Source organism: Podarcis liolepis (assembly GCF_965112155.1).
Source record: "Podarcis liolepis genome assembly, chromosome: 7".
NCBI classification, from domain to species: Eukaryota; Metazoa; Chordata; class Lepidosauria; order Squamata; family Lacertidae; genus Podarcis; species Podarcis liolepis.
This window is the reverse complement of record NC_139561.1, coordinates 24,330,602-24,347,144: the sequence shown is the minus strand read 5'-3', so window position 1 is coordinate 24,347,144 and position 16,543 is coordinate 24,330,602. Positions and strand designations below refer to the sequence as shown.

Genomic DNA, 16,543 nt, shown 5'->3' with positions numbered 1-16,543 from the left:
GAGAGGAGAGGGGGGAAATCTAGCTACCATGCAAGGACAGACAGAACTGCAATTAGTCTTCTAGATGCAGGTCATATAGCCCAACCCTCTGCAATGCAGGAATCACAGCCGAAGATTCCCTGACAGGTGAGCACCTAATCTCTGTTTAAATACCTCCAAGAAAGCAGAGTTCGCCTCCTTCTGAGGGAGCCTGTTCCATTTTGAACAGCTTTTTCTGTCCAAAAGTTCTTCCTAACCTTTAGTCTGAATCTGCTTTCTTGCAATTGGAATCCATTGGCTACCCTCTGCAGCAGCAGCAAACAAGCTAGTTCCATATCTTCCATGTGACAGCCCTTCAGATAATGGTCACATGCACAGAGGAGCAGTAAAACTTTACTGGGACACCCCTTTGTTTTGTTTTCTGGTGATGAATCTGGTGGCTGCCCCTCACCTGTTCTGGCTGTAGGAATCCAATGCTTGTGAGGAAGCTTGGACTGAATCCCCAGCCTTGTTTGCAGCCCTGGGACCTTCTCCTCAAAGGGAATCATCATCTGCTCATTTACATACCGCTCGCTTGCCAAAATGGCTTCTAAGCGATTGACAAGGATGAAATCAATTTTGGGGGGTCTCCACGCAAAATTAAAAGTGTACAATAAAACACGAAGCAGAAGGAGCATGAAGGAAAACAGGGGGTGATGTGCCCTTTTCTTGCTGAGGATGCTGGGATGAGCACTCCCAATCAAGATGTTCTACTAGGATATGGTGACAGGAGCGGGTCAGCAATAAATCACACAGAGCAAGTTAAGGTATCTCCATAGTGGAAGAAACAAGGAGTGTCAGGCCTAATGAGCACAGGAACTCTTCTCAGTAGGTCTTGCCCCCTATGAGGCAGCTATGGAGACTAAAGGCCATTGCCTTCTCACAGCTGCCTAAGTCTCCTCCTTCCCTGGATTGTTTTCAAGCAATCTGAGACTGTGCCTTCATGCATATCTCTGTTCCTCCATCTTCATGCCTCTCCTGGGCCTGGGACACCAGTGGCGAGGGAAGCTTGTTGCAGCAGAAGCGGGGCAGACAACCTGGCTTCCTCTCCAGCCTGACTCATCTCTGCATCTTGGCCTCCCTCCTCTCCTGCTTCTGCTTCTGGACTCCTATCTGCCACAGGCTCTCCCAGCTCACTAAGCCCTGTTACCTTTTCAGCTTCTGACACCACCTCCTCCCAGTCTTCTTCCTCTGACCACTCATCGCCATCCCACCACCAATCCCCAGGCTTCTTCCCTTAGGGGAGGGAGAGGAAGGTTCCTCCAGCTCATAAGATGACATGTGGAAAAACTCAGCTTATAAACACTGCCCACTCACTCATGTGTCTGGTTTTCTATCTGCTATACCAGCGGTACATAGCGGCTGAAAAGGCTTAATTATTGACAGCATCAGGCACAGGGCAAAAGGGAAGGCTCAAGAGTAAGATTCTGCCTTGCTCGCTGCCTTTACCTAGAAAACTAGTTATCTCTTCTTTTCATCTACCCCCTTGAAAATCTAGGGTTGTCTCCAACGTTAGTCCTACTCAGAGCAGACCCATCAAAATTAACAAACATTATTATTTATTCTTATCAGTAGTATATACTGCTATTCTTTCGCCAAGCGGGACCCAAGGCAGCTTTTGCAAATGAAAACAACGCAGATAAAATAAAAACTAAAAGGTAATTGTTAAAAAGTAATCAAACTCGAATAGAATTAAAGCAATTTTTAAAAACCTCTTAAAACACAGACAACAAAAACAGCATAGTACTATTAAAAGCCGTTTCCTTAAAAAACAAACAAGCCAGTTCCTAAAGGCCTGTTGGAATAAAAGAGTCTTCATCTGCCTGCAGAAGAAGAAAAAGGAGGGAGCCAGTCTGGCTTCTCTAGGAAGGGAGTTCCAGAGTCTGAGAGCAGCCACCGAGAAGGCCCTGCCACAAGTCCCCACCAAGCATGCCTGTGAGGGGAGCAGGACTGAGAGAAGGGCATCTCCTGAGATATGATCTTTCCCACTGCATAGCCTGGGCCCAAGCTGAATTGGGCTTTATAGGCCATAACCAACACTTTGAATTGTGCCCGGAAACAGACCGGTAGCAAGTGGAGCTGCTGTAATAAGGGGGTCATATAGTAAACTTGGTTCCCTTAGGTCCCTTAGTTTCCATGGGTCTGCTCTGAATAAAACTTAGTTGGATACAACCCATGACTTAATTACTCCAGACTGCATATAAGACATTGCAGTCTTAACAATAACTATTGACCTATTACATGGTTTTCCAAAGCAAATTCTGCACCCTTGCATATGGTTTGATCTGCGGGTAGGTGGCCCTACGACCACAAGAGCGAGCATGTGCAAGAGCACACGTGTGTAGACAGGCGAGAGACCTCTCACCCTAATTCAGTGGTGTGGTTCCTAGCAGAGAGCATTCCCCATGAGGTTTAAGACGCAACCCCAATTTAGAGAAGTCTGGTTTTAGCAAAACAGGTGAAATTTTCCTTTCTGCCATTGCTCTGCCCGTCCCACAAAAAAAGCGGTAGAGCAATGTGGTTTTAAAGAGTTCTCAAGTCACCAAATTAGAATCTTACCAAATGTTCCTCAATGGAAAGGGGCAAATTTCCCCGTCTCAAGGCCCGTGATTACTCACCTTACCACATATCTCATTGATAGCTACGTGAACAAAGATGGACGCCTCCTCCATGCCTTCCAGGTAGACATGCCGATAGCCTGAAAAGCAAGGGAAGTAGGTAAAGCACACATCCCAGCTAGTTCCTCCGGGGCCTGGATAGCACAGTTAGTTAGAGCGTGGTGCTGGTAATGGCAAGTTTGCAGGTTCAATTCCCACATGGGACAGTTGCACATTCCTGCATTGTTGGACTAGATGACCACCAGGGTCTCTTCCAACTCTATGATTTTATGAAGTCTCAGAAGTCCAGAGAACTGGGAGATGAGATCAGAATCCCCTCTCCTCATACACACCCCAGAAAAACAGGGGAAACCATTCAAGAAATATGAAGGAAAATACGCAATGGAAGCAATGGAGGTAGGAAGAGGATTCCGTGGAAAAGATCTCTGGAACTCACCATGGATTTACGTGGAAATTACTATAGGTGAGCCAAAATTTCTCAGAAGACATTTTTCCCCCCAAGAAAGTTTCTGGGCTCTCTCTCTCTTTCTCACCCTCACCCCACACCTAGAGAAAGGCCTCTTTGAAGAATCTTCTCTGAATCTTTTCCACCTTTTGGGGTGGGGTGGTGGCTGCTGTCCTTGGTCAAAATGCCCCAGAACAACGCCATGTCTGGGATCATTGTGGAGGATGCAGAATGTAACGTCAATATGCAGTTTGCTGGCGTTGGTACTTGCAGCGGGAGCAAAAAATAAAAATATGTTGCGAGTGAGCTCCCAACCCAAGAAACAGTTGGAGAATTTATCCTGCCATAGAAAAAATCAGTAAAATAGGGCCTGCCCGTCCCCTGCTGGCATTTCTCTGCCCATAAATATTTATTAATTCACTTTAAAGCCTTTATAAACCATGTAATATTAAAAATAGCCTTTTAATACAATGAAGTGGTAGGTGAAAGATAGAGAAAATCTGTAATAATGTAATGGGGTCAGGGAAATCCTGGGTGGAGCATGTTAAGAGGCTACTGAGAGGCAGCAACAGAAATTATGAAAACTCCCCCCAACCCTCAATATTTTTTTCCTCCTAAGAGGCTCAGCAAAATTACTGCTGCCCATCCTCACTCTTCCTCCTCTTCCCTAAAAGCCATTCTCATCAGCCCCCAACTCCCCAACAATATAATCCTCATTTCCTTTTTCCTGCCTTCAAGCTGCAGCAGCTGTGGGAGCAACAGCAGGGATGAGCTGGCAGGATGTAGTGGATAACAGCATGCTAAAAGAAGTTTAGCCCCCCTCCACCTCCTATGGTCTCCCCAGGTGTGCTGTTTCCCAGAGTGAATGCAGAAAAGGAGAAATAAAACTCTCTTCTCTGCTTCTCTCTCTGCAACCTAAGGAAAGAGGAAACATGCTGGGAGCTCTAGTGGTGATGGCTTTGGGGGACAGAGAAGAATGAAATGATCAAGGGAGTGGGCTTGGAATTCTTCTCTGGTTCAGATCTGGATCTGAGCCAGAGAAGAATATGAAGGCATTAAAAGCTTGTGTCCTACCTGAAGCAAGGTTGTTTTTTTAAGAGCCCTTGCTCCAAATTTTGGGTTCGAGCCAGCTCAGAACACCACCCCTGCTATTTCTAAGTGAGGGTTTGATGAGGAATATGAAGAGGCGAACAATGGAAAACCAAGAAGGGCCCATAAGCTACACACACACACACACACACACCTCACAGGGTCAGGTGCCAATGGGGAGTGAGGAGGAAGGAAATAAGTTGGCAAAACAGTTTGGGTCTGCCAAAGGAGGGGCTGCTTCATGGGTAGCCTTGCACCCAGAAGGTCCAAGTCTCCACACTATTCTCCAACATTACTCCTGGCCATCCTACAATCAGGAACATAGAATGCAGTGTCCCTACTAGGGACACTGGTGGACTGCAAATTTCTCCAAGAGTGATCCCAGTGCAACCAGCTGCTGAAACAAGCAGAGAGAGTTTTCTGAGAAAACTGTTGGGAGAATTTCACTTCTGGCCTCACGTATTTTCAGCAAAGTCCTTCCATGTCACTGCCCATAAATTGCACAGAGTATTTAGAGAGGCTGTTTTAGCTCCGCCCTACTTCTACTCACCCAAATGTTTATTTCAGCTCTTAAAAAAACTTGCTACCACCTACAGCTTGCCTGGGAAGAGGCCCATTTGCAGGAGTTCGGAGCATACCCCAACCCCCACCCTACCCCGGTCATCAAATAACACTATTCTTCTTTTATTATTGCAGCTGTCAATCTTGGAATTCCTAATTGATTCCCTTCTCCGCTGTGAACAGTTATTAATGTAATAATCAGAAATGTCTCTCATTCATTCTATCTTTTATTTTTCTCCTTTTTAAAAGCCAGATGGATTCCTTCCTCCTCTCTCTCTCTCAAAAAAACTTTTCCCTTGCCAAGTTTCCTCTGCTTTGAAGAAGATGGAGAACAAGAAGGGGGGGGGAATCAGAACAACAACACAGGGTGCTTTTATCTGAATTGGGAAGGCAGAAGAAAGGAGAGGAGGGAGGGAGAAATGGGTGAGGGTTTGAAGGAAGGGGGGAATGTGTTAAAAGCCTCTGAATTTTGCAGATACTCAGCCATCAGGCTGCTTTAACATTATAGTCGGTAATTGCAGCCACTGGTGCTCGGCCAACAAAAATGAGAGCAGAGAAAGAGACCCTGGTTTCTTTCAAGAAAGGCTTTGAAGTTTACCCCATTGACTAAGAAATCCCTCCTATCAAGCTGGAGTTGTACAAATTAGGAGCTGGCAGATATAACCACCAAGTCACAAAGTGCCCATCGTTCTGATTAGTGGTGGGTGGGAGGGAAGGCAGGGAGAGGAACCAGACAATTACACAAACACATAATTGGGGTGGGGGGCTCAAAAGAAGCCAGTCCCCTCCCAGTATCTTCCAGTACCATGCTTTAATTCCTCCTCTCTCAAAGAAAAGGCTGGGAGCTATTCAGGTATACGGCAAGTGAAGGTGTGTACTGGAGCTAACTCTGTCCCAGATTATTCCAGTTTATCAAAAGGAGCTGATTTTCTCTCTCTCTCTCTCTCTCTCTCTCTCTCTCTCTCTCTCTCTCTCTCTTTCTCTCTTTCTTTTCTCTTTACCCCAGAGGGGAGGAATTTTTCTCAGCCCAAGGGCCACATTCCCCTTGTGGCTAGCCTTCTGAAGGCCAAATGCCAGTGCTGGGTGTGGCCAAGGGGAAAAGTGGACGAGGCAACAGATCTGCCTTTCTACCTTTGTACAGTAGGCTATACAGTGGTACCTCAGGTTAAGTACTTAATTCGTTCCAGAGGTCTGTTCTTAACCTGAAGCTGTTCTTAACCTGAAGCACCACTTTAGCTAATGGGGCCTCCTGCTGCCGCCGCGCCGCTGGAGCCCGATTTCTGTTCTTATCCTGAAGCAAAGTTCTTAACCTGAAGCACCATTTCTGGGTTAGCCGAGTGTGTAACCTGAAGTGTATGTAACCTGAAGCGTATGTAACCTGAGGTACCACTGTATTCTAAGAATGCACAAAAATCTGTAGTGCCTACACATGTGCACAGGTACACACACACACACACACACACACACACACACACCAGCAAGCATCAGGCACTATTACCATTCAAGGCCAGTAAGGAATGTGCCCAGGACAGTAGGCATGGTCTTGGAGATAGTCCCGAGGAACAGACAGAGAGCCCTGGATGATGGCATTTGGCTTCCCAAACCTGAGGTTCCCTACCCCTGCTTGACCCAGCAAACTTGCCCAATGTCCTACAAACTTTAATGGGACCTGCTGTGGACCAATAATGTTCCTATTTCCATCACTTGCCACCTATGCGACCTCACAGTAGCCAAATTCTCAGGCTTGTGTCTCAAGTCCTGCCCAGAATAAACCCCACTGAAATGAGTGGAGCCAAGTTAGTCATGTCCATTTGACGCTGACTAGGGCTAACAATTGCATACAACCCCTGGGATCTGGATTTCACATGGAGGCATTGAAGATGCCAACCTTCTTCGGAGCATCTACTGATACAATGAGTTTGGGATGGAAGACATGACTCTGAATAACCCTTCAGATGGGTTACTCTTTGTAGAAGAGGAATGGATTGGGCAACACACATAAGCACCACTGGGATAAAGAGGAGCCTCAGCTATCGATTGCTCCGGTGACTGCTGGTGCTAATTGAGACTGATGGGGTAGAAGGCAGGGATGCCAACAGTAGGTGGAGCCAGAGCCAACCATTTCTGCTTTGGTCCCCTTCCTTTTCCTCCCAGCTGAGTATACAAGACTGAGACCAAGGAGGAGGCATCTGACAGCCAGGACCACCCTCTGGAATTATTGCAAAAAGGCAGGTGGGGGCAGGCTGAAGTTAGCAAGGCAACACACTGCTTGCCCTAATAGACCAGCATCTACTAAATGGCTCGTCAGTTCTCTTGAAGAAAAGAGCTGCCACCTTCTGTGGAGAGCCAGTGTGGCGTAGGGGTTAGAGTATTGGACTAGCACCTGGGAGGCCAGGGTTCAAATCCCCACTCAGCCATGAAGTGACCTAGGGCCAGTCACAATCTCTGTTCCTTGGAAGAAAAGGTGGTATATAGACGAAATAAATAAACAAGTAACCTGGCATCATGCTTGTAAACGATATTGTCCTCTGTCCGATGAAATCCCTCCCGATTGGGTCATGATCCCACACTAAGAACCGAATCAGGGCGATTTCTGGCATGCAAATAGGGAACACCAGAGTTTCTTCCCACATTGGATTGAAACCTGCAAAGGGAAATAAAGAGGTGGGGGGACAGGAAGAGAGTTTCATTATGGCTGAATCCTAGAGGAGAGCTGGTTCACAGTGGCCTATGGATGAAATAGTTTTCCTGTGCATGCTGTGAGTTCACCCATGATTTACGGCCCTTTGTGGACCAGTCTAAGATCCTTCCATTTACTAAGGTCTCTTTCAACTCTAAAAGGATGTGTTTCTAAAAGCATAACAGTCTGGTCCCTGCTGCAAGGAGCTTACAATCTCACTTTTGACAATAAGGAGAAGATAACAGGAAGTGGTGTTGGAAGGAAGTGGCCTTTACTGGGAGATTTTTTCCTAGGCTTAAGGCTACAGGGCTGAACTGATGTTTCAGAGAAATATGGTATATGAAATATGGTGGGAGATTAGCAGCCAAACCTAGTAATTGCATATTCTTGCTAGTTAGCACGAGAAGGGTCTATGTGTCCACAGAGCTGTATTGCTGACAGGCAGATACTCCGGCCATAGAAATACAATTGGTAGAGAGGGCTCTGTGTGATGTTATTTCCTCTCCCCTGAGCATATAGTGCTTCCTGTTCCTCTCCCTTCTGCCATGAGGGCAGATGAGCCCTATGCTTTCTCCAGTCCCAGACACATGCCTAAGACTAGCTATACTGGAAATATAAATATTCTGCCTCTATAGTTTTTGCATCTACCATTGTGAACCAATGCATGATTATACACTAAGTCAATCTTATTTTTAAACTTACTTTGCAAGCTGTTGCCTGGTTCTTCATTAAATGGGTAAGAAGGGGGAAGCCAGTTTACTTCATAGCTGGACTTGCTCAAAAGAAGGCTTGCAGCCTAATTCCTATGTTTTCAATTTTTTTGTGGGCAAGGGATGGATTTTAAAACCGTCCAACCCATAAGTGGGCGCCTAAAGAGATAAACTGCAATCAACATATCCTCTCCTACCTATTAAAACTCATCCCACAACGCTGACTTCACACCACACACACAAGTAATTCTTGTTTCCAGTCACCCTCGTGGGTGCAAGCAACTTCAGCGTAACTTTGCTCTCATGTGCTGAGAATATATCAGAGACCGTGGATCATGCAGAGGGGAGAGAAAAAAGCCAGGAGAAGGAAGCCGTACCATTGTCATCCACGACTCTTGTCTGCTCTTTACAGCAGTCCACAGGCAATCCGATTACTTCCACTTCCACAAATGGATCTATTATCTGGGAAAAGGGGAAGAAGAGTAGGCAATTACCATCATAATGCTGGGATAAAACAAAGCAAGCCACTCTGAAAAGCTTGACTGCAATGTTCTACTCTGGAATCCTTGTTTCAATCTAGACATTGGAGATCCAGTGTTCTGCGCTACTATGCTATGGTCCTTCCCTGAATTCAGGAGACTTACTTCAGAGTAGACATAGTCACGATTGCAGCCTATGGTCCCAGCTGCATCATATATTTAAAGGAGCACCATACTACTTTAAACCGCCATGGTTTCCTCACGCAGAATTCTGGAAATTGCCATTCATTAAGGGTGCTAAACATTATAAGGAGGACCTCCCTTATTTTATTGTGATTAAAAACAACATCACAGAAAGTACAGTTTTCAATGCTGAATTTTAATTTGTTGCGATCCAAACTCAGACCTTCACCCTCAGCGTGAAGGGTGAATAAATAATAATAATGTCCCCACAGAGATACAATTCTTAAAAGTTCCCTGGGTAGAGGAATTGATTGCTAAAACACTCTGGGAACTGTAACTCTGTGAGGGGGACTCCTAACAACTCTCTGCACCCTTAACAAACTACAGTTCCCAAGATTGGGGGGGCATGACAGTTTATGATACTGCTTTAGATGTATTTATGCAGATGGGGCCTTAGCATAGCTGTCAACTTTCCCCTTTTCTTGTGTATAATCCTATTCAGAATAAGGGAATTTCCCTTTAAAAAAGGGAAACGTTGGGACTTCCGGGTTGGCGCCATCGCCTAATGGCGGACTCCCTCCGAGCTCCGGAGGGAGTCTGCTCGGCAGGGGCTGGGTCCTACCGCGCCGGCGACGCAGGGACCCTTAAAAACCAAGGGCACAGAGCCCGTGGACATGGGTGACTCGGCTGGCACCGTTAGCGCCCTCCCGACTCGTGAAGGAGCCTTTTTAAAGGCTACAGATCGGGTGCTGGGGAGTAGCGTGGTGCTGTGAGTCCTCTGCTTTCCCTGCCGAGCGAAGCCGCATGCCATTCGACGGAGAGCGCTGACTTCTTCTATTGAAAATTCGGACTATCAACAACAACCCGTGAGTAATTCGGAAACCGGGTTTAAAGGGAGAAAAAAATAATTTTTTTCGGATTTGGCACGAGCGGGGGAGATCCAAAAAGGAAGTCAGTCCCCCCCCCCCCCCATCATAAACATTCTAAAACAAGGACTGGGTAACCAAGGTTGAGAGAGAAGCGTATTTCTGACAAAAATTAATAATTCCACGATGGGAAATTACAAGAACTGTGCTGGAGGAGAAGAGTGGAGGGTGAGAAGGAAAATGTAACCCCCCCTGGGAACCGGGGCGATTTGCGAGAGAGCCTGGTGAAGAGAGACGGAGACTTTGACAGCTGTCAAAGTAGCTGTCAAAGTTGGAGAATTTAAAGAGGACTTTGCCATGAGGACTTTGCTAGTTAATTTTGTTACAATTTGCTACAATTTGGATATAAACTGTCGAAAATAAGGAACAACAATCGGACTTTTGGATCAGAGGAAACAAAGTTATCACAATCCCCCTAGAGGGGTTTCGGGACATTACAAGAACGGTCGTAAGTGGAAAAATACTCTTGGAATCGTACAGGACTTGTTATCTCCTGGGAAAGCTGCAAAACTGAAACAGTATTTCGTCTACAGGAGTGTTTATATTAAAGGAGACAATAGAATTTTCTATTGAAGAAAGGAAGGGACTGGACGTAAGTTTTTGTTCCTGAACAACAATAACCCCTGTAGAGGTACCAAATTTCTGAATTAGAACGTTTTAGCAGCGAAACAGGACAAGAAACTTGAGAAAGTGAGAAAAAAAGAACAAAGGACTGACTACGACATGGAAAGAACAATGGGGGGAGCCTTAAAGACCAAGGAAGTTAAAGGCCCTTTGGGGCCGTTTTTAGATTGGATGTTTGAAGTTAAAGATCATAAAAATAAATAAATTTTAAAAAAACTGGCAAGGTGGAACTGGGGAAAAATCTGATTATGGATCTAAGATTTCCAGGCTGACAACAGACAGACTGATGGACATGGGGAATTCAAACCGGGGAAGGGGGGGGGAGATTTAGAATCCAAAGGCTGTGTAACTACTTTTTGAATCCTTATATATTTTTTATCTTTTCTATCTTTATATAGCTTTTTGTATATCATCTTATTTTGATTGGACGTGTTTATTAAAAAAAAGGGAATTTGTGGAAGGAAACTGGGGCGGACCTCGGGGAAAAAATCTTTTTTGCTTTCTGTTAATGATGAGGGATGGTGGAATGATTGTATAATTTTAATTTGAATAGTGGGTTAAACAAACTAAGTTTTAAATTGGGAGTGAGCGCTTGTAGAACTAAATTAATGAAAGGGGAATACGGTAGGGAGGGGGATGGGGGAGTCCCAGAAAGTTGGTAATGAAAGTAAGGTTTCAAATGTATTTTATTTTTATTTTTTCTTGGTATTTTTATTTTTTGTACTTTGGAAACTTTAATAAATATGATTTTTTTTTAAAAAAAAAGGGAAACGTTGACAGCTATGGGCCTTAGTTCCAATTTCAGCCTAAATTCAGATAAAGGCTTCCCTGTGAAACCTGTTCCACAGCTGTGGTGGTGCCCTGGGAACGGGGAAAGGCCTACCCTGAGTGCAAAACACACACATGCCTCATTCAAGATCTAAATGTGAATTAAGTGCAGCTGAAATATCAAATACAAGGAAGTGGACATCACGAAGGAATCAAAATTCAGAAAATACAGCATTGAGCCTGTATTTTGTACTCAAGCATCCTGCACCCAGTGTCAAGTCAAAAGCATCCAACCCTCTCAGAATGGATACTTGAAGTTGCTTTTCGATTGAGAAACCAACTAACAACTGGAGAGATGAGGGAGAGGAGACGACCCACATAGTTGACTTCCCCTTCCCCCCTTTGCACCCAGTGAAAAAGTGTAAAGGCCAATACTGTCCCCCCAAAAAAAAACCCTGTACTGGGGGTTTGACACTATGCAAACAGATACCAAGAGGTGCACTAATGAAGCCCCATCCATCTTGGCTGACAAACCCAGCAGCTTTATAAATATTTACAGTGAGTTTCTGGGTTTAAACTTGGCTCTCCTTTGGAGGTGTTTCCCAACCCGTCCCCCCCAACCCCTTTTCTTCCCTGTGAAGTGGCATGAATAGGGCTCCTGCCACATTGATTGAGCATCTTGGCAGCGCTCAGCCATCTCCCCAAAGGCACTCTGTGGACAAGAAAGCAAAGTCGGTCCCTCTTTGCACAAAGAGAAAAGGCTGAGCACCTGCTAGTCTCAGGGAGGAAGAAACGTGTTGCATAATTTGTCCCCAAAAACCAAAAAAAAGGAGGCCGCAGGAAGTATCCACCCCCCACTCCACCCCAGTCCAAACCCGTAATCAGAAAGGACTGCAAAGATAAAAGCCCATTTTAAGAACTCTGCAAACAGTTCATTACACACATGCGTATGCATAAAGAGTATACATACATACATGTTCTCGCAAAAAAAACCATCAGTGTTTTAGTGTGAATTTCTCATAATACACACATTCTTTTCAAAGCAATTTCCCCTAATAAAATGCATTTTTTGTTTATCATTTCCACTAATACATGCATTTATATGCACACTCTACTCTTATGTGCGTTTGCACATTTTACTTGGCTGGAGAACTGCGTAGCAAAATTAGCAGAAGGGAAAACTCCGAAGGATGGTTGTGTTTCAGTCTGAGCATTGTTTCATAGAATCATAGAACTGTAGAGGTGGAAGGGACTCTAAAGGTCATCTGGCCCGACCCTCTGCAACGCAGGGATCTCAACTAAAGCATTCCTCACAAGTGGCCATCCTACCTCTGTTTAGAAACCTCCAATGAAAGAGAGCCCGCCACTTTCCAAAGCAGTCCATCCCACTGTTAAACAGCTCATACCACCAGAAAGTTCTCCCCCGTGTTTCAGAAAGTGCCATTTATGTAAGCTTGCCTTTAAGTCTCAACTAGGGCCAGGGCCTTTTCAGTACTGGCCCCGACTTGGTGGAACGCTCTGTCACAAGAGACTAGGGCCCTGCGGGACTTGACATCTTTCCTCAGGGCCTGCAAGACAGAGCTGTTCCACCTGGCCTTTGGTTTGGACTCCGTCTGACCCTTATGTTTCCCCTCCCCTTACGGTTTCGATCCATGGGCTACTTTTAAAATGAGGCTGCATTTTAAATTGCATTTTAACCTGTATTTTAAATCATTTTGTTGTTGTTTCCCCCCCCCCCATTATGTTTTTATCATAATTTTACTGGTGTTAGAGCCCAGCTCTGGCCAGGGAGGGTGGGGTATAAATAAAATTTATTATTATTATTATTATTATTATTATTATTATTAAGTGAGAATCGAATTGAAATTCTTGCTCATTGTCACCTGTGATTGTCTTTTCCCACTTAACAATTCCACTTAACTTAGCAGTACTGGAGGCTAGGCTTAAGTAAAGGCAAGTTGTAAAAGCGAGTGGAGCTGTGGCAGTCACTGGCACTAAGATTCTGCCTACAGCAATTTGTTCTGACAGCTGCTGCCAGAGGGCTCTCAGCACACAGTGGCTGTGTTGCAAGCAGATGTCGCTGTGCTCTCCCCAGATCTCTCTGCACCTCTCTCAACAGGTCCATACCTCTCCTCTGTCTCCCAGCATGGAGTCCTTGGGCTTGGGAAGCTGCTGCCCGCTGATGATTCGCAACACGAGCTGCTTCTTCATCTGGCCAAGCAGTGGGTCTTCAGAATTTGGGTTGAAGATCCCTGAGAAAGGTTCGCAGAACATACGCAGAGATTTAAGGCAGAGCTAAGTTGTTTGCAAAATGTGCAATACGTGCATCAACTTCCAGACACGCTGTTCCATTGACACAGGAAGCTCCCTTAATACTGAGCCAGACTGTTGTCTACTCTGCAAACGGAAACTCTCCCAACTGCGCTCATTTTGAAACGGCATTGATCCGTTTGGGTTTTGCTGGAATCCCCAAGCAGTGCTGCTGCAAATGAGGCTTGTTAGTCTAGAATGTGAAAATCAAACAGATACGATTCCTTCTTCTGGGGAGTGGGCAGCGGAGAGAAAGAAAAAGTCAATCAATCAGTCTTTATTATTGCGATCACAGATTGGCTACTAAATTACAACCAGACAAACACAAAATGCCGTTTACAGGCCAGCAAAAGGCGAGAAAGAAGCTGCCTTGTTAGGCAGTAAATTCGAAGTTAATGACACAGACTAATTCTTCCAAGCCTGTGATGAGATACAGGGATAACAAGAAGTGCACATCTCTCGTTTTGTAGAAACACAGGCAGCAGCAGAGAGGACAAGAGGCTTGTCAGCAGAGCCAAGACAGCAAGATTTCATTAATTTAATCAGAGCCCAGTGGTTTGCAGACAACCAAGACAATGAAGCACAGTGTGAAGGCAATGCCAATGGCTCAGCCCTGTTCAAAATGCCTGCTTCGGCTGCCATGTGCAGGAGAGCAGATAACGGGTCTTAAGTAGGTGAAGAAAGACACAGATCCATCACAGGTGAGCCAATAAGCAAGGAAAGGCTCAGTGTGAACGAGGAACAGAGTACAATCTGGATTGAAGGGGTTTTGAAAGCCTGCAGGGTAGAGCATCTGCTTTGCATGCAGAAGCCCCTGGGTTCAGTTCCTAGCATACCCAGCTAGATTGGGGGATGTCCCATGTCCAAAACCTTGGAGATCTGTTGCTGGCCAGGGGAAACTGCACAGGTATAGATGAGCCAATGGTCTGACTCCATTAGTTAGCTTTAGGAACATGGGCATCTGCTCACATTTATCCTTCCTTATCTTTGTGAAAGGGCTGCAGCTCAGTGTTAGAGCTTCTGCATTGCATGCAGGAGGTCTCAAGTTCAGAACCTGGAATCTCCAGCTAGAGCTGGGAATTGGCCCCGGTCTGAGACCCGGAAGAGCCTCTGCCAGTCAGTGCAGACAGTACTAAGGGAGATGGATCAATGGTCTGACTCTGTAGAAGGCAGATTCCTATCTTCCTATCTTATTAGGATGTGCCATCTCAGACAGTGAAACTTTATGTTTGCCAATTTCTTTTCGGAATCAGTTTTTTAATAAAATTAAACTTTAAAATCTTTACATATATATTCTAGATTCCAAATTTGTTATACATTTCTCTTTAAACATTGACTTCTCGCCTTTGACTCCATTTTTATTTTGTTTTTTGCAAATTTCTTCAGTGAGGGGTCTTTAAAATATGTTCCTTGATGTGAGGAATCAAATCTGGACAACACTGAAGCTTGGTAAACCTACGTTTGATGAAGAAGCACATAAACTGCTTTTGGAAAACTAATTTTTAATTTTACCTTCCGAAAATAATCATAATAAATAAGCAATATTAATATATAATGTAACAGGGGTCGGCAAACTATGGTCTGCGGGCCGGATCCGGCCCAATTGCCCTCGGGATCCAGCCCGTGGACGGTCTGTGGATCGGCATGGGGATTCTGTTCTTTAATTTTTTTGACCACAGAATGCTAAATGTCAGTTGAAACTCTGGGGGTAGGGAAGGAAATGGGGGGGGGGGTCCTTGGGGACAGCGTGGTTGACTAGCTACAACCCTGAACAGGCACACTCCTGTTTAAAAGGTGAAAATGCACTGCAACATTTTGCTGCAGCGCACGCTTGTAATAACGGTACCATCATTAGTTAAAGCTGAGATCTGAATTCCCCTTACCTTGACACATACACTTGGGTTTGAGGACGTAGCCACAGTTTCCATTGGCACTGAACTTGGCTCGGTTCAACTGAAGCATTCTCCCCTCTGACTGGTAGTTTAGAGCAACTACAATATTTGGAAGGGTGGAGAGAGAGAGAGAGAGAGAGAGAGAGAGAGAGAGAGAGAGAGAGAGAGAGGGGTGATAAATTGCTGAACACATTTCTGAAAGCAAAGCTGTCAGAGCAAAATGACATAGAGCCACGTTTGAAGGCGAAAGCGACTGGATAGACTTCTTGATGCCACGGATCCAGGCAGAAGAAAGAAAACTGAGAGCGAGTAAATATATCTAGATATACATATATATTATTTTGTGCAATATCCCTGATGTGAAGAGTTGTGGTGTTCCGCTACTTTTCTCACTTTTGAGAGATGGAGCTGAATCAGCACGCTGCACGGAAAAGGGCAGAAGAAAGCAGAGGAGACCGAATATGCTAAAGCATGCAAATTTGCAAAGGAGTGATAGGCTGCCCAATTAATAAAGTTTTGGCTGCAATGGGTAAAATTAACATCTTATCTGAGAGCAAGCATTGCAAGCGAATATAGAAATAAACTCAGAAAGTACTTAATTCAATATTGCCAAGGAAAAAATTACCTCCCATGAAAGCAAGTTCAAGTAGGTTTTAACGGGTTCCTATTTTTAGCGGAAATGTTGTAATTTTATGCTAAGACCTATTTTCCTGCAGAAGGCTATGATCTGGGGGAATTCTGCACCAGACCCAAGGGCTGCCCTGCATGTAGAGCGGTACAGTAATCCAGCCTTGAGGTTACAAATACATGGACTGCATGCTGTTCCTATTCAGGAATGTCTGCAGTTGGTGAACTAGACAAAGCTGGCAAAAGGCACACACTAGCCCACTTGGGCCTCCAGCAACAAAGATATATCCAGGAGGACCCACAAGCTACACACTTGCTCCTTCAGAGGAGTGCAACTCCATCCAGAACAGGTAACATCTTTTTGGTCAAAGGTGACTTGCCAATTTCTCAACTTTTCCCTGACCATTTGTCTATGAAAAGCCTGTAGGGTGTTTTTACTACCCCAATCTGCTAACATGGGGCTGTGGTAGCAAATGCACCCCAAAGGCAGAATTAAATGCATTCCAGGGTCATTTTATGCTGCAGGCGATTTTGTTTTTGTTTCCAGAAGAAATACTGTGCGTGGCAACTGGCTGAAATTTGGGGACATAGCACAGGTGGCCATTTGTGACCA

At 45.0% G+C, this 16,543-nt stretch overlaps 1 protein-coding gene across 1 annotated transcript in view; it reads right to left on the bottom strand.

Moving 5' to 3' along the window:
- Positions 1-16,543, bottom strand: part of PLCH2 (phospholipase C eta 2) — a 118,985-nt gene that overhangs the window by 22,061 nt on the left and 80,381 nt on the right. Inside the window, exons 16-20 of the mRNA XM_083513372.1 lie at positions 15,295-15,402; positions 13,229-13,353; positions 8,499-8,583; positions 7,229-7,375; positions 2,637-2,716 (exon numbers count right to left, since the gene is read on the bottom strand). Coding sequence (XP_083369498.1) covers positions 2,637-2,716; positions 7,229-7,375; positions 8,499-8,583; positions 13,229-13,353; positions 15,295-15,402 — 545 coding nt within the window. The remainder of the gene's footprint in view (positions 1-2,636; positions 2,717-7,228; positions 7,376-8,498; positions 8,584-13,228; positions 13,354-15,294; positions 15,403-16,543) is intronic.